General features: G+C 42.4%; 1 protein-coding gene across 1 annotated transcript in view; it reads right to left on the minus strand.

Annotated features, from left to right (window-relative positions):
• Positions 1-1,268: 1,268 nt before the first annotated feature.
• slc38a4 (solute carrier family 38 member 4) overlaps positions 1,269-24,440 on the minus strand; it is a 38,484-nt gene continuing 15,312 nt past the window's right edge. The window contains exons 2-16 of the mRNA XM_084345424.1: positions 23,564-23,797; positions 22,678-22,774; positions 21,606-21,721; positions 19,928-20,001; positions 18,762-18,854; positions 18,541-18,622; positions 18,369-18,451; positions 17,498-17,556; positions 16,827-17,078; positions 15,734-15,813; positions 14,586-14,686; positions 14,177-14,301; positions 6,694-6,838; positions 5,354-5,451; positions 1,269-5,136 (exon numbers count right to left, since the gene is read on the minus strand). Of these exons, the coding sequence (XP_084201550.1) occupies positions 5,032-5,136; positions 5,354-5,451; positions 6,694-6,838; positions 14,177-14,301; positions 14,586-14,686; positions 15,734-15,813; positions 16,827-17,078; positions 17,498-17,556; positions 18,369-18,451; positions 18,541-18,622; positions 18,762-18,854; positions 19,928-20,001; positions 21,606-21,721; positions 22,678-22,774; positions 23,564-23,688 (1,635 nt within the window). The 5' untranslated portion in view covers positions 23,689-23,797 and the 3' untranslated portion in view covers positions 1,269-5,031. The remainder of the gene's footprint in view (positions 5,137-5,353; positions 5,452-6,693; positions 6,839-14,176; positions 14,302-14,585; positions 14,687-15,733; positions 15,814-16,826; positions 17,079-17,497; positions 17,557-18,368; positions 18,452-18,540; positions 18,623-18,761; positions 18,855-19,927; positions 20,002-21,605; positions 21,722-22,677; positions 22,775-23,563; positions 23,798-24,440) is intronic.

Genomic DNA, 24,440 nt, shown 5'->3' on the forward strand with positions numbered 1-24,440 from the left:
CACACACACACACACGTCAGGAACACAAACACACCTGCAGCCTGAGCTACACAAACATGCCTGTGTAACCTCGGTTGCACAATATACTTTGGATGATTTCCGTTTTGATGAAATGCTGAAGCATTTGCTGAGCCACACCTAATGCAAATTGTGTCAGAGGAGATTGAACAGTCATCAGATTAATTTAAAGTACTGCGGTAAAAATATTGTATAAGCACACCGTACAATTTCATTCTATTAACCAAAAATTGAGCAGTTTGCAGGCACAGATTTATCCTTTCCGATCAATGTGATTGTTTAAGTTGGATACAAATCTCACTGGTGTCCAGAACAATTGACCCGGATGAGATGTTGCCAAACACTTTCTCAGCGGGCAGCATGAAAGTCCTCAAAAAAACTTGACATTAATGTTAGTGAACTTGATGACCATGACCTTACCAGTTTGCACACTGACATAACAGATGGCAATGTTTTTTTCATTTAAGAACAGAAAAAAGTGTGATGCATTGTTAAGCGCATCACATTGTATGTTTTGGACTAGAGACGGACTGATACTCAATTTTTGGGACTGGTTTAGGAAGTAAAAAATTCCAATATCAATGCGTCAGCCGATAAACAAATTTTTTTTGCGATGATACCTCAAATGGGGTTATCAAACTCTTTTGACAAGGATATGCAACAGTTGAACAATAAACTTTATTATCTAATTATTATTTAGAATTTGAGGGCTTGATTTCTCCACTGTCCTTGTTTTTTTATTTTTTATTTGAAAATATACTTGCTGAAATTTTTTTCCCCCATTATAACCATTTCCATGGCTCTCTATGTCCTCCATATGTTTTGACCAGTTTGACTTTGGAGCCCAGGTAATGTACTTGGAAAGAAATGGAAAGGTTACCTAACTCATTCCCCCCCACCGCCTCTTGTTTTGATCGTCTGGGAACATTACAAGCTGGTGTTACATGTGAGCAGTAGATGCTAGCTAGACAGACACATTTATTACTACAGGCCTAATATCGTTTGATCATTATGCCAGAAACATGGCTTTGGTTGATGCATCATGGGGCGCCAGGCTGGACAGACGTTATGTAAGTCTTGGTTTGACAAAAAAGGATCCTTTTTAGTGTTTTAATGTGGCAACTCAATCAAAATGTGAATTACATAATAGTGCTTCTACTGTTTGTTAGCTTGCTTAGACTTGGAAATGTTCTTTATATCCATAATCAATAGCAGGTTTCTTGTAAATAAACAGAAAGACAGTCGAAAAAAACGTTTTCATTTCACATTTTTATTGTTCATCATAATGAAACAGCATCACTGATACAAAAAACATCCCCTTTGTTTGGGTAAAATTACAAATCTGAATGTTCAGCCGGATCCACAGGAAGCAGAGACACTGTGATCAGCAGAAACATCGAGCAAGTGCTTCTCCACGGCTGAGGGTCATACAAAAATAAGGCAGGTGGTTCTGCACTACTACTTTCTAAACACTGTCAAGATGAGCTGGGAACTGATTTTTACAAAAATCCACAAGACGACTTCTCATCTAGGCCAGCACGATATACAACAGCATTGTACAGCTTGGCTCAATCATGCAAAAGGTGAAGAGATGTGAAGTTATCTAGAAGTGAGAAGATAAAATTCATCCAGACTGAATACCTGAGATACTAAAGTGGGTAGAGGTGCTGGTGTTGAGCAGAATAAGCCACTGATGGCAGGAGGCTCATGAAGTTACAGCCAAACATTCCTTAAAAAAATTGCGTGGGCCTGATTTTCAACTTGAAAAAACAATCCAATATTGAACATTCAAAATGAGTACTGAAGGGGCTTGTGTGGCCCCTTCGCTCATGAAGCTTGCTGACTTTATCAGGCCGTGGAAAGCTTCAGTTCAAGTAATGTCACGGAATTAAAACCTCAAGGAAACTGGGTTTAAAAAAGGTTTTTCTATGACAGCAGTGATATAAATTATAAGCCACGGTAAGGTGTGAACTACAACTGTGTACGATTGTCCTGGTAGAGCTTTAAAACTGGCAAGAATGGAAAGGTTCTTGTGCATTTTTTATACAGCAGCACGTTAGAATAGGTGTACAGCTAAACGATAGCATAGGTGTACAGTTATATGTTAGCATAGGTGTACAGCTACACGTTAGCATAGGTCTACAACTACACGATAGCATAGGAGTACAGCTACACGTTAGCTTAGGTATACAGTTACCCCTTGGCATAGGTGTACAACTACACCTTGGCATAGGTGTACAGCTAAACGTTAGCGCAGATGTACAGCTACACGTTAGTTTAACTGTACAGTTATACGTTAGCATAAGGGCTATGCCATGAGATAAATAGCAGAAGAGCCATGAACTCTTTTAACAAATGATCCAGATCCTCCCTGTAGTGTGGTCATGAAATACTTTCGGATGATCTCGTCTTGCCTCTGTCAAGCGTTACAGAACTGTTTTTGAAAAACACATTCAACATCAATACTGCTTACTTGTGGCTTTGATTAACAACCCAGTGTTGGTCAGCATGAGCCAATAAGCTACAGAAACGCGTCGCCTTGTTTCTGAGACTTCTGGGGAAAAAAAACGTGTTTTGAAGTAGGCCGTTGATTAAAACATCCTGATATGACAAATTGACATTAACACATTAAAATGGATATATAGAGACAAAAATTTCTACAAATATACAAGCTTCAAATAAAGGAAACAAACCTACTGTCATACAGCAAGAAAAAAAAAAAATCTAATACATGTTATATATTTATATATATACTAAAACGAGCACTGGATTGCAGAGGCAGGAAACCCACAACAACCCAGTCACAGACAATGAGTGTCAGTGTACCATAAAATAAAGATTATTTACAGAGCATATACAATTGGCCAAAAAGACCATGTTTGTAATCCAAAAACATGAACATTATACACTATTTCATTTGAAATATCTATTTGTTTCACGTACATAGATCCACAAAGGATCTATTAATGTTGTCGACTTTGGCTGGATATGTCCGTGACACGAAACGGCATCGGAGAAGAGGTGAGATGAGGTTAGGATGGTGATGGCGATTATTTTACCAAAGGCACCGGTATAAAAAGCCAGTTATAAGGAGAATATACCAAAGGCACAATTTTAAAAACAACTGTTGAAGTTCTTATCTGATAATTGAAGACCAGACAATTTAAATCTTGATCTTGTCAACTAAACAGATTAAGGGGACCAATGTTTTTAGCTACAAAATCTACCTGAATTTGACTTGTCCATTTAAAGACAGACCTTTTTTTTTAGTAGATTAGATAATAAGCACAGTTTATCAGCTTGTTTTACACAAAATAAAGGGTCACATCCTAGCTTAATATGAAGCTAGTGCAGTTAGCTAGGCCTGTTGGTTAGACTGAAGGCGAGGGAAAACAGCAAGCCTGGTTTGGTCTAATTTAAAACTGACCAACTAGCTCCTCTAAAGCCTTGTAATGTTGAAATATTATATTTCATTAGCTGAATTTGAAAACTAAAAGAAAACACTGACACTGTAAAAAAACAATTGTGGTTTTCAGTGACTTAGCTAGCTCTTTTCCTCGGCTTCCCGCCTTTTGGCCTGCTGGCTGTAACGTTAGCTTAATATGTAGCATCAAAACATGATGTATCAATCTTTTCATCAAGCTCCCGGGAAGAGAGCACATTCCCGAAAATATCAAACTATTTTTTAAAAAGCTGAATAACACGAGAATGAGGGTTTTATGGCACGAGTTTAACATATTTCAGTGCGGTCTTGGCACCTTGCGTACGGATTTTAAATCAGCTTTTTCACGTTTGATTCTATTGGTTGAATTTAATTTATTTTTTAATTGACCAATTGTACTTTTCGAATTGTTTTTATCCATACTTTTGCCAATTATTTATAAAAAAACAACCAATGGTTTGATATACCTTTCAGTCCAGCCCTGTAATGCCTAATAAATTATTCCAGCAGGTGTAGATATGAGTGTTTGAAATGACCTTTAACTTCGTACAACTTGGAGAGCCGTACGAGGCCAAGTAAGATTATGTACATCATGCATTTTATTCAGTAGACACACTAAATTATGTACATTGATACCTGGCGTGTTCAGATCCCTCTGTGACAGTAACACTGAAAGCATCCCCTTGCTTCGTGTGCACAGCCGGGATAACAACAGCCGCCGAGGAAGCCCCAGCATGAACCAGAACGACTAAATCTGTATGTGCATGTAGACTTTGGCAACGCTTCTGATTGTTAATATGTAGCAGAGCAGCAAAATAAAACAAACTTATGAATAAAAGTTCTACATGATTGAAGTTGTTTTAAGATGGACCGACTGCTTGATTCATTTTGAGAATTTTCCAGTTGCTTGAATGCACATGTACAGGGGTTGTGTGTGTGTGTGTGTGTGTGTTAGCTCTGCACACAAAGTGAAACGCTAGATGCTAGAAGGGCTCCTTGGTTCAAGGAGGACGACACACTCGACCTCCAAATGTCTTCTTCAAGTGCAGAGGACTGAGGGACTCGTATCGTCTTTCCAGCCCTGCAAATCACAGTCCACAGATCTGCTCCAGGTGACGTGTGTTTGTTCTGTCTCTTTACAGCTGGAAAGAACAATGCCGATGACAATGATGATGAAGATGATGCTTTCAGGCTGTCTTGGTGGCACGTTAAACAAGAGTCTGCTTCCCCCCTCTCCAGGTTTTGATTGCGTCGTTTGTGTTGTGTCACATCCATAAATTTACAGCAACAAAAAGAAGACAAAAAAATGAAACGGAGCAAAAACTCTCCCTCCAGTGATTCTCTCTGGGAGGAAAAAAAATGAAGATATCTTAACCTGGCGCAGCACTTTATGTCTATAAGTCGTGGTTTTATGAGCGACGTTTAAAATCTGATGAAGGGAAGGGGACTGCTGCCGATGAGCGTTGATCCCTCGTTGTTGGACCAGATGATGGAAAACCAGAAGAGAAGCGGTGCGGTGGATGTGGAGGGGGTTTGCTGCACTCTTTAATGCGAGGAAAGAAGTGGGGGGCTTAGTGACCAGAGCCGGAGCCTGAGGGGTTGTGGACCCAGTCGAGGACGATGAGTGACAAGCTGCTAAACATGAAGACGATTCCCACGACTAGGAAGATGGCCGCCTGAAGAGAGAGAGACAGAGGAGGGATTAAATGTAGTCGGACGTGTGATGACACACAGCAGGAGGGGGGCGATGTATATTCTCACGAGTCACGTTTGGAAAGTGTTATTCCCCTCCCCCCCCCGCCCTCCCCGGGGGGATAGAGTGAGAAAAATGATACAGTGAGAAAGGTGTTGATAAGAGTGTGTGTCTGTGTGTGCGTGGTTCTGCACACTCACCCCGATCTTCTGCGGGGAGCGGAACGGCACTGATTTTACCAGGCGGATGTAAAAGGCAGCAGGTAGGATGAAGATGAGCATGGTGGCTGCAGATGAACCTGTGATCAGAACAGGAAGAACACAGAGTCAGTTCATCGGATTCGCTAACTTTTCAAGCTAAAATGTCAAACATCCACTGCTTCCAGCTTCTTAAATGTGAGGATTTGCAGCTTTCCTTTGTCATTTATGACAGCAAATGAAGACTTTTGGTCTGGACATTTTATATTCTTACAAATTAATTAAATGTCTTAAAAATAATCCTCAGATTAACTGACGATGAAAATACTTTTAAGCTGCAGCCCGTCAAAGTCGACACTTAAAACTTGACCTGAAACTTCGCTCAGCCGTGTGACATCACATCCTGTTAAAATACCAACAGTGTTGCATCCTACATATATTGTGTTGCATTTCACAGTCTGCAATGAACCCAAATATTAAAGCCCAGCCTTCAGCACCTATGAATAGATAAATTAATGCTCACAATGCACAGATGTAGCATGTGATAACGAATGAATCTGGGAAATATCTGCAAAGAGCTCCATTTTTACAAATTTCAAGCACATAATTCGTTCTATTTTTTTGCCAAAATAGTTTAGACCTCATTTTCACCAGTGATCTTCTCTCCTCCCACAGATTGATTCACATGTCTTTGCCGTTACGACATCTTCCTCTCTCTTGGCAGCTCCTCACAGTTTAAAAGTCCTCTTGAGATCTCCTAAATATTGGCCTGGATAAGAGTCATTTCCTGGGTTTGGGAAATTTGATGAAAGTAGAACCAAAACCTGAATCACTCTGAGAGTATTTTGGCCTCTTCCAACGAATTTCCCACCCTAACTTCATAAATTGGGCCATTGTTTGACTTGCTCACTTACTTGGTAGGGAAGTAGGACGCCTCTAATTTACATGGTCAACCATTACCCATTTCCCTTTTTGACTTTCTGAGAGTATTTTAACCGTTGATAGTGGTTTGTGCAAAAAGGGCTAAATATCCAGCAGAGACGTCTACATGTGTGTGCTGGCGGAGTGAACGTGAGCGTTTGGATCCGGTGGTCACAGACTGCTCACGCGACCGCACAGCTGACTCGACCCGACATGTTAAGCTGCTGTACTTCCAACGTCTTTACTTAATAAAATGACCCCTGAACTCAAGCTGTTAACCATTTTCCCATGCGGTGGACTCTACGTTCCACGCTTTTACTGTCTTAACATCTGACCCTTACATTACATTCATTTCAATAAAAATTTAACTTTTTATACAAACTATTTCCCGTGTGTCAAAGCATTTTTGAGGCTAGACTCACCGATGAAGCCGAAGATGTCTCTGATGGTGGGTACGAAGATGACCAGCATGTTGTTGAAGGCCAGGATGGCGGCGGCGATCAGCATGTGGCGAGTCCAGCTGAACTCTCGACCGCTGAACAGCAGTGTGGTGATGGAGGAGCGGATCTGGGGGAAACGCAAAGGATTCACGTTTTTATTCAGTGCAAATCATATTATACCAAAGATGTATATGTTCACCATCAGCTGACGGAGAACCGGTTTGTTTTTAATATAACAATATTGCATTCGACCTACTACACACTGGATTGTAACAAAACATGTGCCACTGGTGTGACTCTTCTGCGTACAATCTGCCTCCATAACAGAGCCAAATCATTAACAACTACAGTCTGCACGTCTGCTGGCCTTTCCCTGAGGCTGATTCCAACACTTGGCCACAGACTGAAGTGTGTCAAGTCCTACAAGGCTACTGTGTGTGTGTGTGTGAGCGAGAGAGAGGGAGAAAAGAAGCAGGAGATCCCAGCTAAGACGCCTGGTGCTGCTGAGCCACAGGCAGCCTTGTTCAAGCCTCCAGTGGGTGAAAGGTCGCACGGATCAGGTGAAACCCAAGGCACCGTCGGCTCGCAGGCCACACGGGGAAAGGTTGCAAGGGGCGGCGTTTAAGCGGCGCCCATTCAAAAAGGCAGGGGATTATCTCCCGCAGCGCAATGGGACCATGGGATTGCATCAGCCAGTAGTGAGAGCAGGGCGGGCTCGCCTGCAGGGGGGGAGGTGTGTTTTAACACAAAGCTATCACTTGCAGTTGACTTTTTTTTTTTCCTCCCCTGCCAACTTGTCTTCCTTCCTCTCTTACTTACTAGTCAGATATTAAAAGCAAATGAGGGCCACCAGTCGCCATGACAACACTTTAATTACAGCTGTGGCTGACAGAAAATATAAGACGGAAGAGGAGTTTCAGAGAAAGTCACTTCTGAAACAAGTGCCGAGTTGTTCTTTTTTAAGAGCCACTGCTGGCACAACACCACAGGCCTTCTTCGGATCCTTTTAAGTTTGACTTAAGCACAAGATTTATATCCAGTTAGCATGGCACAGTGGAAAAAAAAAAAAAATCACATTAACTGGATTTTCTGCGCTGTCAGACCGAACCAAGTGACCTCCATCATGACGGTCAGTAGGCAGCGGGATGACGCCTGGGCTTCACTGCTCACTGCCAAAAAAGCGTCACCGCTGAAGACAGAACTAATTTCTTATTCGAGATAATGACAAAAAATTTAACCGCATCTCTCGGTTAAGTTCTACAACCGTACCCCCACCGCTGTCTCGCCTTCCCGTCGGCCGTTGCATAATCAGGCCGGCTTGGAAAACTAGAGCCCGGACGCGGCATTTCTCTCCAGGGCTCCAAAGTATTCAGCACCCGCCTGTTACCTGGGGTAGAGCCTTTGGAGTTCACCGTGTGATATTTGCACACTATTTACTCCTTAGTCTTTACCTGTCAGAGGCCTGCACACACACATGCACACACAGAGTATGTTGATGGACTAGTTGTAGGCAGCCGGATTGGCCCGGTCACATCTGGGTTCAGCCGGTTAGCAACAAACCAGGAACACAGCTACGTAAGCTACTTCAGCAGAATGTTTCCATCCTGGAAGCAGATGAACCGTGTGCACCTCACCTTATTTACTGCAAACAAGGCTTGTGTTGTCTCAGTGAAAGTCAGGATTTGTGCACGTACAGGATGAAAGTGTGTTCATAGCGAGAGAGACAGCAGCAGGCACCGTGTGATAGCTGTTAAATATGAGTGTTGACTTGTCTTTCTAAACCAGGCCACTTTTTTTCTTTTCACAGCCACGCGTGCGCCGATGCTGAACGTGAACTGAAACTTCACGTGGCAGGGTAAAAGTCCCCTTCACATTAAAAATACGAACAGGAAAGCCATATCAGAGAGACACTTTCTGACCACAAACTGTGAGCAAGACACCATACGTTTCATGAGGTGCACCGAAAACAAAGTCAAGAGAAGGACAGAACAAAAACATGATGCCATGAGCGTAGACGTGAGCTCTACAGTGGCAACACTGATACTCGGCACCATTTCACACCCGCTCTCTCGCCCAGAAACCTCACTGTGGCAGAGTTTAAACCACACACAGTGTGTCACTGTTTCAAAGGATTACTATAAAATGTCTTTTGGGTTGCCAGGTTGTGAAAAATCTAGGGCTGGTGTTAATCCTACCAACATGTACACCTGTGTTGTTTTTAGGACCACTAATGACTGTTTTACCTCAGACCTTGAGGAGACGAGCTGCAGTGCGTCAGGGCCAAAATGATTTAATAAAGTGCTGATTAACATTTATGAATGGAGACTTAATGGATTGTTATTAATGACTCACCAATAATTATTTCTGCAGACTTGTCAGGAAGTGACTCACGACCCTTAATTAATGACTTTCTTAATACGTATAACTTCAGAATTGATCATATTAAAAATCAGACCCATCCATATAAATGAGTAGGGAGAACCGACAGCATGAACAGGATTTTACACAATCTGGCAACCCAAAGTTGTTTTTTTCCACTGGCTATAAGCTAGCCGCCATTTTGTTCTATTGTGGCAGATCTGTAAAATGTGAGTCAAAGTTATATTAACCATTAACAGGAAGTGTGACCAAAATAAATGAGCATTTAACAGTGGCGGAGTCTGCCATTCCCATGAACGATTCAAATTGCCTTCCTATGCAGGAGGACTTCACAGGAAATGATGCAAATTAACTTATTGATATCAGCCTCAGTGTGTACCTGGAAGGAAAAAACACTGTTACAACATTTGGGGCTGGACAAGAATTAAAAAAAAAAATGTTTTGAGATAACTACGGACATTTAAGCTAACAAATACATATCACAAAAACACACAACAAAGGCCTACTGCTGATAGCATGGAAGCTAATTGTTACATGCTAATAGCTAAGCTAAATATTATTGTTTGAAAAGGGGATATAATCAGTGTTATTGTTCTGTGTAGGCTTAGAAAATCAAAGACAATTCAGACGATAATTAACTAGCCTATAAATATTCTTCACTTTAGTCACCTTTATTCACGTTTAGTCACTTTTCTCAATGTTTTTATTGTCCAAATGTCTGTCGCAAGTTTAAGCTAACGACTATCGGTTAGGCTAACAAATACACCTCACAAAAACAGTATACAGTGGGTTGAATAATAGCCTCCTGCTAATAGCATGCAAGCTAATTGTTACAAGCTAAGAGCTAACTAGATAAATATAATTGTTTGAAATGGTGATATAGTTACTGTGTTATTGTTCTGTGTAGGCTTAAAAAGAACAAAGGTAGTCAACTACTTTTTTCTAGAGAAATTACCAGAAAGAAAATGTTTAGCAGGATTAATTAACTAACCTACAAATATTCTTCACTTTAGTCACTTTGCTCATTTAGGTGATTCTACACGTGTAACAGAACTGGACCAAAAACTTTTTTAAGTAAGGTGAAACCATCTCTTGACTAATGAGACCTTAAAACAAGCACTCAGGCTCAGTTCCACATAAATAAAGGTGCGAATGAAGACTGCATAATGTGAAGACATAAAGGTGACGGTGGTGCCGTTAATCAGCTCGTTTGCGAACCTCTCCCATGGTTTCGACCTCCAGCTGGAGCCTGAGAACTGGGGCATGTTTGACTCCACATAAAGCCCTTTCATTATATACTGGATCCTGGCAAAGCCCTTTGTGATCTGGCCTCTGCTAACATCTATCACATCTTCACGTGAATGCACACCCACACACACACACACACACACACTTGCATGCCTAAACACATGTCTCTGAACCCACACACCCACACATACATTCTCTCGTGTAGCACTTCCCCACCGGAGCCGAGGACAGTGGCAGACAAAGCTATTGTTAATCTCTCGCTGAAGGTCGGCCCCATTTCCCCGCAAAATTAAGGTCAGGGGGATTCAAGACGAGATCCTCAAATGTCAAACGGAATCTTGGCAGAGCGGTGTGACTAAGTAGTTCGTTTAAATCTGATGCCTCACATGCATCCAGGTCCGTCAATCTGTCGGCAGCGTTAGAGTACACCGTTTAATTTACTGCGGGGACAGTGATTAGTTAATTAAACATTCCTCGGTGTGCACAAACGCACATATCCAATCAGGAATTCATGCACACATTAGCTAAGTCAGCCATTGACAGCAACTAGTGCCGACTTCACTGATTCACCGGTGTATAACGCAGGCAGTGACTCACGTCTTCTCTTAGGTATCCATGCAGGTACACGCAGGCTAAGACCAGTTTTCTATACAACCTCAATAAAGGAATTTGCTTGACATTTCCTCCTGCACGAGACTGCAGTGGAATCTGAACCCCTAACCCTGGCTGTGTTACTGCCTTGCTCTTTTCACTGGGCTACATTTCATCACAGCTGCTCGCGGCATCCCATTTCAGTCCTGCGCTCCTCTGTCCTTATCAAACTTTTATCCCCTCTGTTGTCTCAGTTCTCCTCACTCTCACTTTCTCTGCGTCTGTTACCTTTACACCCTACACTTCCCCACGTCAGTTAGATTTATTATGAATTAATATTGGATTGGAATCAAGTAAAACTGTTTTATATCAAGTGCCCTCGCACGTGAATAACAAGCACGTGCCAGGAGAAAACAGAAACATGCCAACGACATAATTGCATATTTGCAGTTAACCACAGTGACGGTGTGTGCGTTCCTAATTCCAGTCGGAAGCGCTACACTAAAACGAGAGCGTGGCTGTTCAAAGTATTAGAACGTGCTCTTTCTGTAAGAAGTAACAAGGGGTCAACTGTCAGAGAACGGATGAATCATAAACTCTTCTATTGATACAATGCACAAGGTAGCACGTCTTGTACAACAGCTTGTACACAGTAGGGAGGATGATGGTGTAAGAGATGATGAGACATACTACTGTAACAATATGTCTCTCAAAAGAACTCATTACTCCGCCTAATGGGTTATGTTTTCACCTGTGTCTGTTAGTTTGTTGGTTTGTCAGCAGGGTTACATAAAAACTACTGAGCAGATTTCCACGAAACTTGGACGGAAGATGGGTCTTGGCCCAGAATAGACCCCATTAATTTTTGGATTTTCTGGATAAACGGATGGATCTAGGAATTTTTCTCACTTTCTTTATCATTTTGAGGTGTATTTAGGTGGCTGGTATCTATGAGTGAGTAGAAAATGACTATTGACTTTGTCTTTTTGATTTACTGAGAAAGTATCATCTGATAGAAAATCCTATATCTGCCAATAAATCCCCCCTAACTTTAAAGGTGCACTATGTAGTTCTGGGGAAGACATTTTTTTTTATCATTTTCACGACTGAATAAACAAACTGACCCTAAAGGACAACACAATTTCATACTGTTTTGCTTTGTTTGTATTTGCTGGACCCTTCATACAGTTTTCTGGGGACCTTATTTTCCTCTGAGAACAGCTTGTTTATTCAGTCATGGAAAAAACAATAAAACTTTGAGTTTATATCATTACCTCAAAACTACATAGTGCCCCTTTAAAGTGAAGTTAAGCTACGTTCACAGGGACATAAATCAGTGATATCTGACTCTCTTTCACATTTCGCTAAATTCCAATATCCCAACACTCCCAGATGGGATTCAGGTGTTTTCTCATGGCCACCATCATCCAGTCATCAGATAGCTTCTCACCGTCTCTGACGCAGATGCAGACTTCTAAGCATTTTCGATCGTTAACCCGTTGTACGCAGAGATCACGCAATACTGCTGCAACCAAGACTTTGCCATTACACTGGCTTCAAATGCTTTGTTACATGTGTGACCTACCTACTATCTCACTGTTTTTACACAGTCGATTCAGCAGAACAATAACGCCCCCCACTCCTCGTTCATATCTTTTATACAGACTGGCAAAGTGGAATAACGGTGCAAATTCTCCGCCTTAAACGGGCAGTGTAAAGTCTAACACAACATATTTCGAGGATTGTGCACGACACAACCTGATAAAGGTTTGCGTTTCTGTCTCCCTCCTCTGCCAGCCCACCCCCCATCTCACTGGCTCCGCCTCTCTGTCTCCCTGATGGTAGCGGTCAGGGTGAGGGTTTTTCCACTGTCCGCTCTGAGGCTGTAAACTTCCACTGCAGAGAGAGGGGGATCCTCTCTCACATTCCCCTCCACAGAAAAAAAAAAAAAACAGCAGTGGATGCCGAGAGAGGGGGGTGCGCTTGTGTGTGTGTGTGTGTGTGTGTGTGTGTGTGTTAATCAGAGCAATATGGGGGAGAACATCCAGTGTGAGAATGCAAGCATCAGCTAAATGATTAAACTATGACAAAATGTGACATCACATTTGACGCCTGAAGGTGTGTGTACGTATGAGACAGTGGATATGTAAGAGTACAGATAAGTGTGTATATTTATATTCTGTGACTATGCACAAGTGTGTGTGTGTGCGTGTGCGTGTGTGTGTGCGCGCGTGCTGTGTCAAGCTGCGTATTTCCTTGGCATGCAGTCGCTGCTGCATCATTCTCTGTCAGCACTTTCCCGTGACCGAATATCAACAAATCTGCTGCCCCCTTGTGGCTGCCGGCTGTACCCGCAGCCACTTCAGAAATTATTCACAAATTATCAGCTGCTGGTCTTTACATGGAATAACACATGTTTGTGTGTGAGCATGTGTGTGTGTGTGTGTGTGTGTGCATGAAAGCTAAAACGGGGCATGAAAGCTCCTCTGGCTGGCAGCCATTTTTGTTCTTCTAGTGTCAGACAAGGGCCAAGCTAAAATTAGCCCATGAACATATATGGACGGGGTGAGAAGGCAGAGGAGTGTGTATACGTATGTGTGAATGAATGTGACCGAGGCGACATCACACACAGGCTAACCTTTGACCCCCATCTTGAGAGAAAAGGGAGAAAGGGACATGAAATGAGCAAGAGGGGCGTTACTGTTGATATCTAAAGTGTGCGTAAGTGTGTGTGTGTGTGTGTGTGTGTGTGTGTGTGTGTTGGCGTAATTAAAAGGTGTGGCCGTTTACGACCTCAGCCTGTGTGCGTTGGGATTTGCGATGACGACACGAGCAGAACAGTGTGTTCTTTTTTAACCAAACTGCCAGGAAAAAAACAGCTGCATCCAGAAAACGACAAAAAAAAAAAGGACTGACTGCAGCAAACACAAAACACAGTCTGTAAGCAGAATGACACAAAGTGGCAGTAATGTTGCTGTGAATGAGCCGGTTTACAAGGAGCTGGCTGCTGTTGGCCAGAAAGCTCAGGGGGTGGTGCGTGTTTGCCTCAAGAACATGTTTGTGCGCTCTGACGTGAATCAAATTATAGCAGCGCTTAAATGAGGTTTAATTTAAAGGCGCTGGAAGAGATGACTCATGAAAAAGACGGCGGTGCAAAAACCCCTCGACATTAACCCCCCCAAAAAACATGTTAGGCTTTTTAAGAGACAACACACAGACTTTGTTTGTTCATGTGTGATGTACTTACAGGGAACAGCACGATGGGGACAGTCAGAGTGACGGCAGTGAGGACAGCCAAACGGACCATCAGCAACATGGTGTCGAACTTATAAACCTTGGTGAAGGTGTGGAGCAGCTCGGCCTCCACGTTGTCTGTGTTGGAAGAGAAAGAAAGGAAAATAATGTTAAAGATCTGTAAGAAAAATGTATCAGGAGCTACAGAAAAGCTTAATTTAGGCACAGGAGAGTAGAATACGGTGTATCTTCAAGATCCCTCTTAGATCGCCAGACGATCAGTGTTTCAGTTCATCATAATGGTCCAGATAAGGGACCGACTCTGTTGGCGGTTACTTAACACACACAATTCTACGCCATTTAAGGTCTACGATCGGATGTGACCATCGCTGCTTTTGCGACGCTGCTGTCGTCGCTCTTACCATAAAAGGTGAGGTAGCCAAACAGCGCTGACAGCATGTACATGATGAGCATGGTTAAGATGGACAGGTTGGAGACGTTCTGCATCTTTTTCCTGCTGCGACTGTAGAAACAACACACAAGAGCACATTTCCCTTATTAGAGAGGTTCCACCACACATTCAGTACATGCAGGAACATTATAGACAGGTTGAGATACATCCCGATGTTCAGGATTAGCTTTTTTTCTAGGACTAATGTATTTGATTGAGAGATTGCAACTTCAAAAATAAGTATAAAGAATAAAACAATGAAAACAAGGTGGTTCTTGCTTGGAATACATAAAAAAAATCGAAAAAAAGTTAATATTGAAAAAATCGTGAAAGTAGACTCGGTAGGCTCGTACAACTGTCATTTAATAGTCCACTTGGTAGTTCTGATGTAATCGGTTTCCTGACTTTTTTTAAAGTAAAGTCAACTGTTAAAATTTACGTCAAATTTAGACAAACATACTTTGTAAGATTTTGAGTTTCTGTAGTGTAATTCTTCTGACGCAGATATCCTGTTGCCACATTTTCACTGCATACCTGAGTGACACATTTCCGAATTCTTTCCCCCCTTTGTCACGTCTTAAGCGCACTTTTCTCATTATCAGGAAAACCACGTCACTGACCATTGTCACAGCTCATTGGAAAACAAAAGAAAATACTTCTGCACGTCGTCAAAAAAAAATTGTATTGTATTCATTGTTCAACAGCCTGCGCTGCCCAATGCCACAAGAGACGTACTGCATTGTCCTACACTGGTGCTTATTATTGTCACATTACTTAATAACATGCTTCAAACAGTGTTCTGAGGACCTTATGTTCCTGAGAACAGCTTGTTTATTCAGTTATGGAAAAAAATAGATATTTCTGAGTTTGTATTATTACCTCATTAATATTAAAATAAAAAAATATAGATAAATATTACAATTCTGAGTTCTGAGCTTTCTCCAAACCTACCTAGTTCCCCTCCATGTTTTGGGATGGCAGCACAAACTTGCAAAGATATCTCCAAGCTTTAGCACATAAAAGACCATCTGCATGGCTCCAAACCGACTCTTACAGTTTGATTTCGGAGATGGTGATGGTGCTTCACTGCTTGATGTAAGAGGAAGGAAGTGAACTTACTCTTTCAGCTCGCTGTAGATAGGCAGGACCTCAGGATGGCAGACAAAGGCGAAGGCCAGGATGGGCACAGTGTACGCCGTCTGGGGAGGAAAGGACAGAAAAAACGAAGACGTAAGAATTTGGCTCTGTGCGGTACCAGTCAACCGTGGCACCAGCATTTTATTTAGACCTTTACTACGCCTCATTATTATGTAATGGCAGTCAGAAACATTCTCAGCATTTAAAGGTCTTGCTACTTCAGGTTGACAGATGCCATAAACGTGTCAGGACATTGGAGTTGACGTGTTTGTAGTTGTTGGTCTGAATCCAGCACTGTCATCTTTAGGTGGAACTGCTGGCGGGCGTTCTGACCGACCAACCTGCTCAGTCACGGACCGAAGCTAATGTCGAGTGTTTGATCAGTCAGGACTTGAAGGTTGGCTCGATGTCTCAGTGCCTTTAACGATTCCGCAAACTGTCACTGCCAGTGTCACTCCCCAACTTTCTCATCTGACTCACTTGGAAACTTTCCCTTGGGCCATAATTCCTTAAGCTGCAACTAGCGAGTGTTTAAAAGTCCAAAATAGCACAAAAGAAGCAGGTAGACAGTAAAATGACTGCTTCCATCTTTCGACACTCAGACAATTACAACCTTGGTGAATCAAGTTAGCGCAACTAAGCCTTTGTCGCAGTGTGAATGTAGCGTCGAATTCTTAGCTTGATTTATGAACACATTGGCCCAGGCACAAATCCCTAAGCACACACAATCAGGAATGCCAAAACACGCCCTAAAAACCCACCTTTACCAAACATGTCTTAGCAAATACTTGGCATTCAGTTTCTGTTGGATTTATAGGTTGTAAGATGCGTTTCCATGTGAAAACCAAACAGTTTGATATCGTTTTGTGCGAACGTAGCAGAATATTGTGTATCTCCTCATTTAACAGTGTACTAAGCAGTGCAATACTTGTCTTTTATAAATCTGTAGTCACTGATTCAAATGGTATACTCAATCAACCATTGAGTAAATGACCCACAAACATCTCTACCAATGAGACTAGAAAAAAAGTGTTTGCACTCAAAGCTAACCTGGAGCTTACCAGCCCCATCGTACCTGTGAGTTGAAGACAAAGTATTTGGGCGTGCACATCTCCTCGTCGTCGGGGTGAGGCTCGACGTGGACACCGGTGGAGTGATGAGCGTCGTGGCTGCCGAGGCTTGCTGGGGAAACGTCGGCACGGGAGAAGTCCATGTGTGCTGTCAAGTTTTGTGACGGGTACATGTCGGACACGTTCATGCTGAGGTTGGACGAGTGGTGGTAAAAGAAAGGAAGAGGGCACGGCAGCTGGGTCTTCTTGTAGATCACCTGGAGAAGACATTATGAGGTCACGTTAAAGAAAGATTAATAAAGAAAATTCACTCATTCAAATTGGGCTTTCCACAAGAGCTGGCACTGTGACCGTTCTTCAAGTTTATTTGAGGATTTATTTTGCTAATCACGTGCTAATCCTACATTTCCTTCATATGTAATGTTCTAAACAAGCAAACTACAGCGACAGGTTTCTAAACAGGGCACTCAGACAGTGTAACACCCTGTAGTCGCCACCCCTTTAACCTCAATGTACACAAAGTCAATCGATCCATTCTTAAAATTCACATATTGATTCTAACACCTTTAATAAATCTAATCAGCAGATGTAGACAAATGACTGGTGCGCCTTGAGGATAACTGTTCTGATGCCTGAATCCCACATTGTGCTTTGGTTTTAAGGAAGCTGAACTTACCACACCCAGGAAGAAGACCATGCAAGAAAGGGAGAAACCGCTGGTGTAGCCCAGGTAGCCTGAAGACGAGAAAACATCAGAGATTGAAGAAAGAAACCCCAAACTTCAGCCATGACAACAGTATCAGACACCGATTTAATGTAATGCTATATGCTATTCTTACTCTGCACTTTTGCACTCTGTACTGTCTTTTAAACATTGCCATCTATTCATTCTGGTGTCTATTCTCAGATGTGGGCCACACTGTTGTGACCTATATCCCGAAATAGACGAACGAAAATCTGATACGAGCAGCCGTTCAGATCGGAGCTGCAGGGTGAATAAAGGTCTGTATGGGACAGCAACCATATCTAATACCTGTGAATATAAATGTAATGCCTGTGAACAACAAAATCATGACTGAAGTTGTCATTTAATTAATGAAACGTAGAGGTACAGTATAGATCCTGTCTGCCTCTGTACGTCTAATTGTCTTAATTACATAATCAGGCGCAGTGTACAGCCTTTTTTGGAGCGGAGCCAGTTGAGGGGGCTCTGACTCTCGCATTCATAAATTACGTCTGAGCGGCGGAGCTGACTACAGGCTTAATAGCAGTGTAACTTTACAGTAACTCCTAATTGCCGGAGCTGACTAAGGGCTCCACAAGTGTTACATTACTTCTGGTTCGGCAGATCACAGACAGCTGCAAGAGCGTGGAAGTGAAACGCTAAAACAAAACTGGCTCCGGACTGCAGGAAGTGACACGGATCACACCTTTTAAAAGTCAGTACGATCTCAGAAGACTTTGAATTACAGCTGTTAGAGGACATGGTGAAAAATATGCAAATTAATGGAAAAATGGCATTTTACTGATCACTAGTGAGTCCTTACCCAGATTTTTAAGGAGAGACAAAGGCAGGATGATTCCGATTGACACGAACACCACCAGGTAGTTCCCGTTCAGGTACCACTCACTGCAGAGAGGTTAAAATGAGGTCAGAGCTGACACTTTATACGAGGTACACACACAAACACATTTATCTTCGTAAGCGCACACACTCACCCAGAGTTCTCTTCTAAAGCCAAGAAGGTTCGGATCACTTCGGGCAGCTCGTACTTCACGATGAAGAGGTAGCTGGACATGGCTGCAGGAGGGAGAGGACGTGACAGTGAAGGCTTTAGATTCACTGAGATTTTAAATTTAGCTGCCATATAGTTTTAGCAATCGTATTAAAGTGCATGAACCATCATCATTTTCTAACCAAGCTTGAAATGACTGCCTACCTCCGATATTCTGCATTATTATCGATCCGAAAGCTGCCATTTTCCCCGGCCAGCCAAACGCTCTCTCTCCCAGCTTTTCATAAATGAGGGATCCTGTCAGAACAAGTTGATGGAGAATTAGTCATGAAAAACAAACCAGGCATCAACAACAACAGTAAGTGAGATACATCATTCTGTGTGTTGAAATATAGTGACATTTTCTGCTCTTTTTCCTTGAAATTCCCCAAAGTAAACGTCATCTGTTGCACAAACAGCTTTTCAAAGACTTCTGAGTTTGTGGCCGTGCATATATAATGTAGAAAATCCATTTTTTCAGCTACTTTTCTTGATGTTTTCCTGCCTTTCAACTAATGCGGTCAGAGGGTGTGAACATGTTGCGGTCAGAACATGAAGTTAGACATTACACTTCGACAGATGTCGATAAATTAATGAATTGCAGTCTTTTAAAGATACACTATGGCATCTCTATCTGCAGAGACTCTGCCCTGCCTGTTCTTTCTTATTGTTCTTGCTGTGTACAGGGTGTTTCTGGGCATCAGTGATTCTAAGGAAAGAAAGTTAATTGTTGAGTCTTGTTCCCTGGCTGTCAAACACCAATGTTTTGGATTGGCGAGCGACCAGTTGGGCTTAGTGAGTCATCAACCCAAACCGTCAGTCTCTGACAACCTTGTAGTGACATTTAACAATCAACTATCTTTCTCCAGAATCTCTCACTGCACATTTGAATGGCGTGTTTACAAAGAGCAACTGACAAATCCTGCAAAGCGTGCCTTTAATTACACAACCCTTAACCCTTTTAAGGTGCATTATGTAAGAATTGGGCAACTTGAATTCATACTCCCAACGAATGGCGACAGCATATAACCAGAGTTCCTGCTAACTGCATTCTTTTTATACACCCATGACTGTCGCTACCGTTAGCTTGTTAGCTCAGAGACATCTTTGACATGATGTCAACACTGTACTTTTAGAGTCCTGAAGAGGTCAAACTGTTTAACATGTATATTATTTTGCAGAAAAGAAGCAAGGCAGGGAGTAAAAATAAACATTGCAGTTGTATTTCTATGTGATCAGCTTGTGAACCCTTCGATTCATCTTGTGTTTAAGTTTAAATTTTTCAGAGGTCATTTGTGTTTGGTGAACCTGAAGTTAACATCAATACCAACCTCCTTCTTTAGCGGTCATAAGGAGCAGATGAACAGAGTATAAGGAGAGGATGGCCACAGCGACGAGGAGGATACTGCAGAGACAGAGGGAAAACAAAGGTCAGCCGCCCGTGCAAAATTAAAACATGTCACAGTTATTGTCATAGCTCTGTGTGAACATTCGCACTTTCCAAAACATTTAACTTTGATGTGGCTACCTTGGCTCAGATGCGGCAGGTGGCCACTATTTCTGTTTCGAACATCAAAGTGTTAGTGACATACTGCAGCTGCTTAGACGAGTTGATTGTGTGTTTGAAGGGCTCGTCTCGGGAGAGGTGGTGCGTTTTCAACATGACTTTTATATGGTGCTAACATGACCGGTGCAGCGTCACGTCAGTGCTACGTCAATGCATCCATCCATTGCATTCTTCAAATAGCGCGGTGTGTCATCGGGGTGACACTGGAAGGACTGGGACTTTTACGGCTTCCTGCAATGATTCTACCCTGCTCGGTGTGAGTTTTCAGGATAGAGATTTTTTTGTGCTGGTGATGCTTTCCAAAAATCTTTATGATACCTTTACTGACAGAAATTCCTTAGTATTCTCTTTCTGCAATCATTTTCCAGTGGCGAATACAATATTTCGTACTCCATTAACACTCTGACATAGTTACGGTCATGAGGTGGCCACACAGCAGGGGCATGGAGGGGAGCCTGCATGGGTGGGATTGAGGGGGGTAGGGTGACAGCGGGGTGTCAGATGCTCATGTGAGTCTTCCAAGAATGCTGATAATGCATATGCACGGGACGAACTGAGCTGGGCGAGAGATGGCGGAGGAACCAAGGACATGGGGTACAGGAGTTCAAACATTTCCATGTGGTAGAGCTGCTCCGTATTTCGAATGGTAATGTGATGATGATCAGAGCTCATTTAGTCCGACTGACCAGTCAACACGTGAACATGTATCCTGATGACTATGTTGATCCCCTGAACTCTCCTCATTGCTACCACTGGTTGTCATTAGTAGTTTTGGGTGAAATTTCTGAAGAACTACTGATTAAATTTGCTCTGCACACCAGGTGAACAATTTAATGCATCCAGTACTTTGGTTTTCACTAAAAATTTTAACATTAACAATCTTTGCTGTACTTTTTGTTTAGGGCAATACTTATCAAATGTTAGCATGCTAATACTCTAAACTAAGATTGTGAACAAGGTAAATTATACCTGCTTACATGCTAGCATATTAGCAGAGTCATTGTCAGCGTGTTAGCATGCTGATGTTAGCATTTAGCTCGACACACCACTGTGCCTGAGCACAACCTCACAGAGCTGCAAGCATGGCTGTAGAATCTTTAAACTAAAATTGTGGTGTCATAGTGCTAACCCTAACCCAAGACTGAGGATGACACTGTAACTGAAACTAGTCAACTGCAACAGGCCTTTATTCAGAATTTTAGGAGAGGTCACAGTGCCAACAGTTGTGTAACAGAAATGTAATGAACAACATGTCACAAATCTTGAGAACAAAACAATCGATACACAGGAAATGGAAAGTTTTCAAGAAATATTAAATTACATGAACATCTACTCTTTGGAATTTCTGTAGTAACTCCCTGCCTGTCCTGTCAAGTCATTTCATCGAACACACCCACGCATGCAAGCTGTCAGTTTCTTTGTTCTGCTGCAGGAGTACTTACGTGAAGAGAACAATGCCAGTGTTCGCCATAGCGTATGACAGGCCCAGAATGCCGCTGCCCATGATGGCGTTGCTCAGGTTGAAGACAGACATTCCGAAGGAGGTATGGCCGGGATGCTGCTCAGAGAGAAAACAATGAATAAGGAGAGATCTGTATGAGGGAAACAGATGAATAACACTGAAAAACATTTCAAATCTGCCTTATGAAATATAATCAGTCTCAAATAGTTGACAGCACATTTAAAACTTGTGTCGGTAATGTAATTGTTTTAAATGCTCACCCTGCATTGCAACAAGAGCAGTATTTGGCATTGTGCAGCAAACCACACACTGGTCTGTAATTCCAGGACAAACACACCCTCGCCTTCCCCGACACTGTTAGATACTAATTGTTTACAGCGTTCCCAGTAGTTATTAGGTTTTATTGACTGGACTTCTCTCCCTTCATTTCCAATTCGACTCGTAACTGCCAACATTTCCCAGAATATGACTGGTTCCCCCCTCGACTGGGAAAGTGCAAAACAATATGTGGTGCATTTGAGATTGATTGCACAGCACATACTTCTGATTTATGAACATACTATAATACCTTCTTCTCATAACCCTCATGCAGCAGGTCTGGACTTCAAATAAACCCCCTTGTAACTGCAGTTAGTAAACTACTGTAGTGGTTGCTTACACTTCGATATTTGAGCTAGTCTCATATCAAAATTCATTATGAGTATTCTGCCGACCAGGACAGTCTTGTGGCTGCACGGCATTGTGGTCCATTTCCTGCTGCCTCATAGATACAACCCCCGATTCCAAAAAAGTTGGAGCTATGAGTTAATCATAAATTAAAACAGAGCGCAATCATCTGCAAGTACACTGTGTTAAACCGCAGCTGTTTCACACAGTGTGCCAACAGTTTTTTATAAACTGGGTGGAACAAATCGTACCGCATCCATTTTTTTTGAATACCTTAAATATACAACCGAGGGATATCTGTATTGTAATGGTGCACAAAAATGACAACACGCCTCTGACTGACAGACACGAACGACAACAGTGCTGTGACTCGTAAGATTTCTTACGTATTCTTCGTGGTATTCCTCATATTTCTTCTTCTTCATCATCCCATTTGACAAGAACTTCTGGCTTTCAGCGTCATCATTGTCATCCAGAAATTGACTGCAGGTACAAAAGAAAGAAAATCCAAAATCAGCACATGCACACACAGCCAACAGTTTGCTTTCTATCACCTTTTAATGGAAGAATAGTGGCAGTCATGGAAAAGAAGATGTCAGGTTACATGACACTAACAGTATGGTCAGTCGGCGGTGGTTATCTGAGGTCAGCTGGGTTTGCTGCGGGGCTAAATTTACCAGTCACCATAACGTTGTCAATCAACATGATTCCGAGCAGCCACCCTTAAGTCACACTGCCCTGATAATGTATAAGTTAATGAGCTTCTATCCAAAAGTCTCCAACTGGAGAGGTGACCTAATTAATGACATTGTCTTAATCAACCTTTAACCTATCACTGACCAACTAAAACATGTAAATGCAAGAGAACCTGTTAAGCTTTCGTCTGTCACTAGTTCAAGTTACCGTTTACACAATAACAAGGACTATGTTCCATTCACATGTTTCATTGAATGTAATGAATCTAATTCATCGGGTTACTTGGATAAGTTCTTTTGATGCAGGAATTTGGAGAATGCGTGTACATGCAACACCGTAACCCGGTTAAACTAAAACCCAGGTCTGTAACAAGATTTGTCCCCTAGACAGGCTTTGACTGCAGAAACTGAGCTGGATTAACTGTATTTCTCTTATGTCATTCATCGAAACAGTGCCGCTAGTTTACACGATGTTTAAGACTGAATGATGCAATGAAAATGTTGGGATGGCATGAATAGTTAAAGTCAATAACAAAAACGTAACCTCTGCTGGCATCTTGACCTCATTGTTGCTAACCTGTCGATGGTGGCCTTCTCAGAGTCAATGGGCTCTGTGAAGCGGTCGTCCAGGCTGTTGGTGCTGTCATCGTCACCCTCTGTGGAGACTTTCCTCAGCTCCATACGATCCATGACTCCCGGCATGGTGGTGCACAGAAGAACGAAAGGCAGAGAAGTTTGGTTTTCAGGACCTCGGGGCTCAGAGTTCTCAAGGAGATGTGCTTCTTCCTCGAGCGTGGCTAGACTTTTTTACCTATAAGAAAAGATGTGAAAGGAAACATCAGAGGAAAGTTTCAGTGACGTCTATGAAGATGTCTGTTAAGATCAACAAGGGCTGTTGCTTCGCCAAGTTGTAAAGATTCACTAACTCTTCACCACAGGAATGCACTTTTTCAGGCCTGCAGACGCATATATTGTCTGACCTTATCGGCCTCAACGGAGCCCTTTGGCCTCGATGAAAAACACTTCAGAGTAAAATGGGCCCCTCCACCCAGCAAATCAATCCGTCCTACTTCCTGGAACAGAGGGACAGTTTGTTATGTTACCTTGAAGGGGAAAGCTGTGAGATGATGCAACCTCGGTGCCTCACAGCTTCACCAACAGTAGCAAGACTGAACTCCTGTTAGCTGAACTACTATTTCCATTTGACTCCAGCTTGACTTGTGGTTTAAAAAAATATATTCTGTGAGCAAGATCCAGTATATATAATGAAACACAATGCCTCTCCTAACATAAGGAACATATTACAAGCCAACGGTGACGTCCACAGATCGCAGGCTGGAGTTTAAGTCAACAAACCTTGAAACCAGGTCAAGGATGCAGCGGGTTCATGAGGCCGCCTGACCACCGCCATCAACAGGCCTCCTTGTTCATGTACGAGCTGGTTTACTCATCGC

The sequence above is a fragment of the Pagrus pagrus genome (genome assembly GCF_965226575.1).
Source record: "Pagrus pagrus genome assembly, chromosome: 23".
NCBI lineage: Eukaryota > Metazoa > Chordata > Actinopteri > Spariformes > Sparidae > Pagrus > Pagrus pagrus.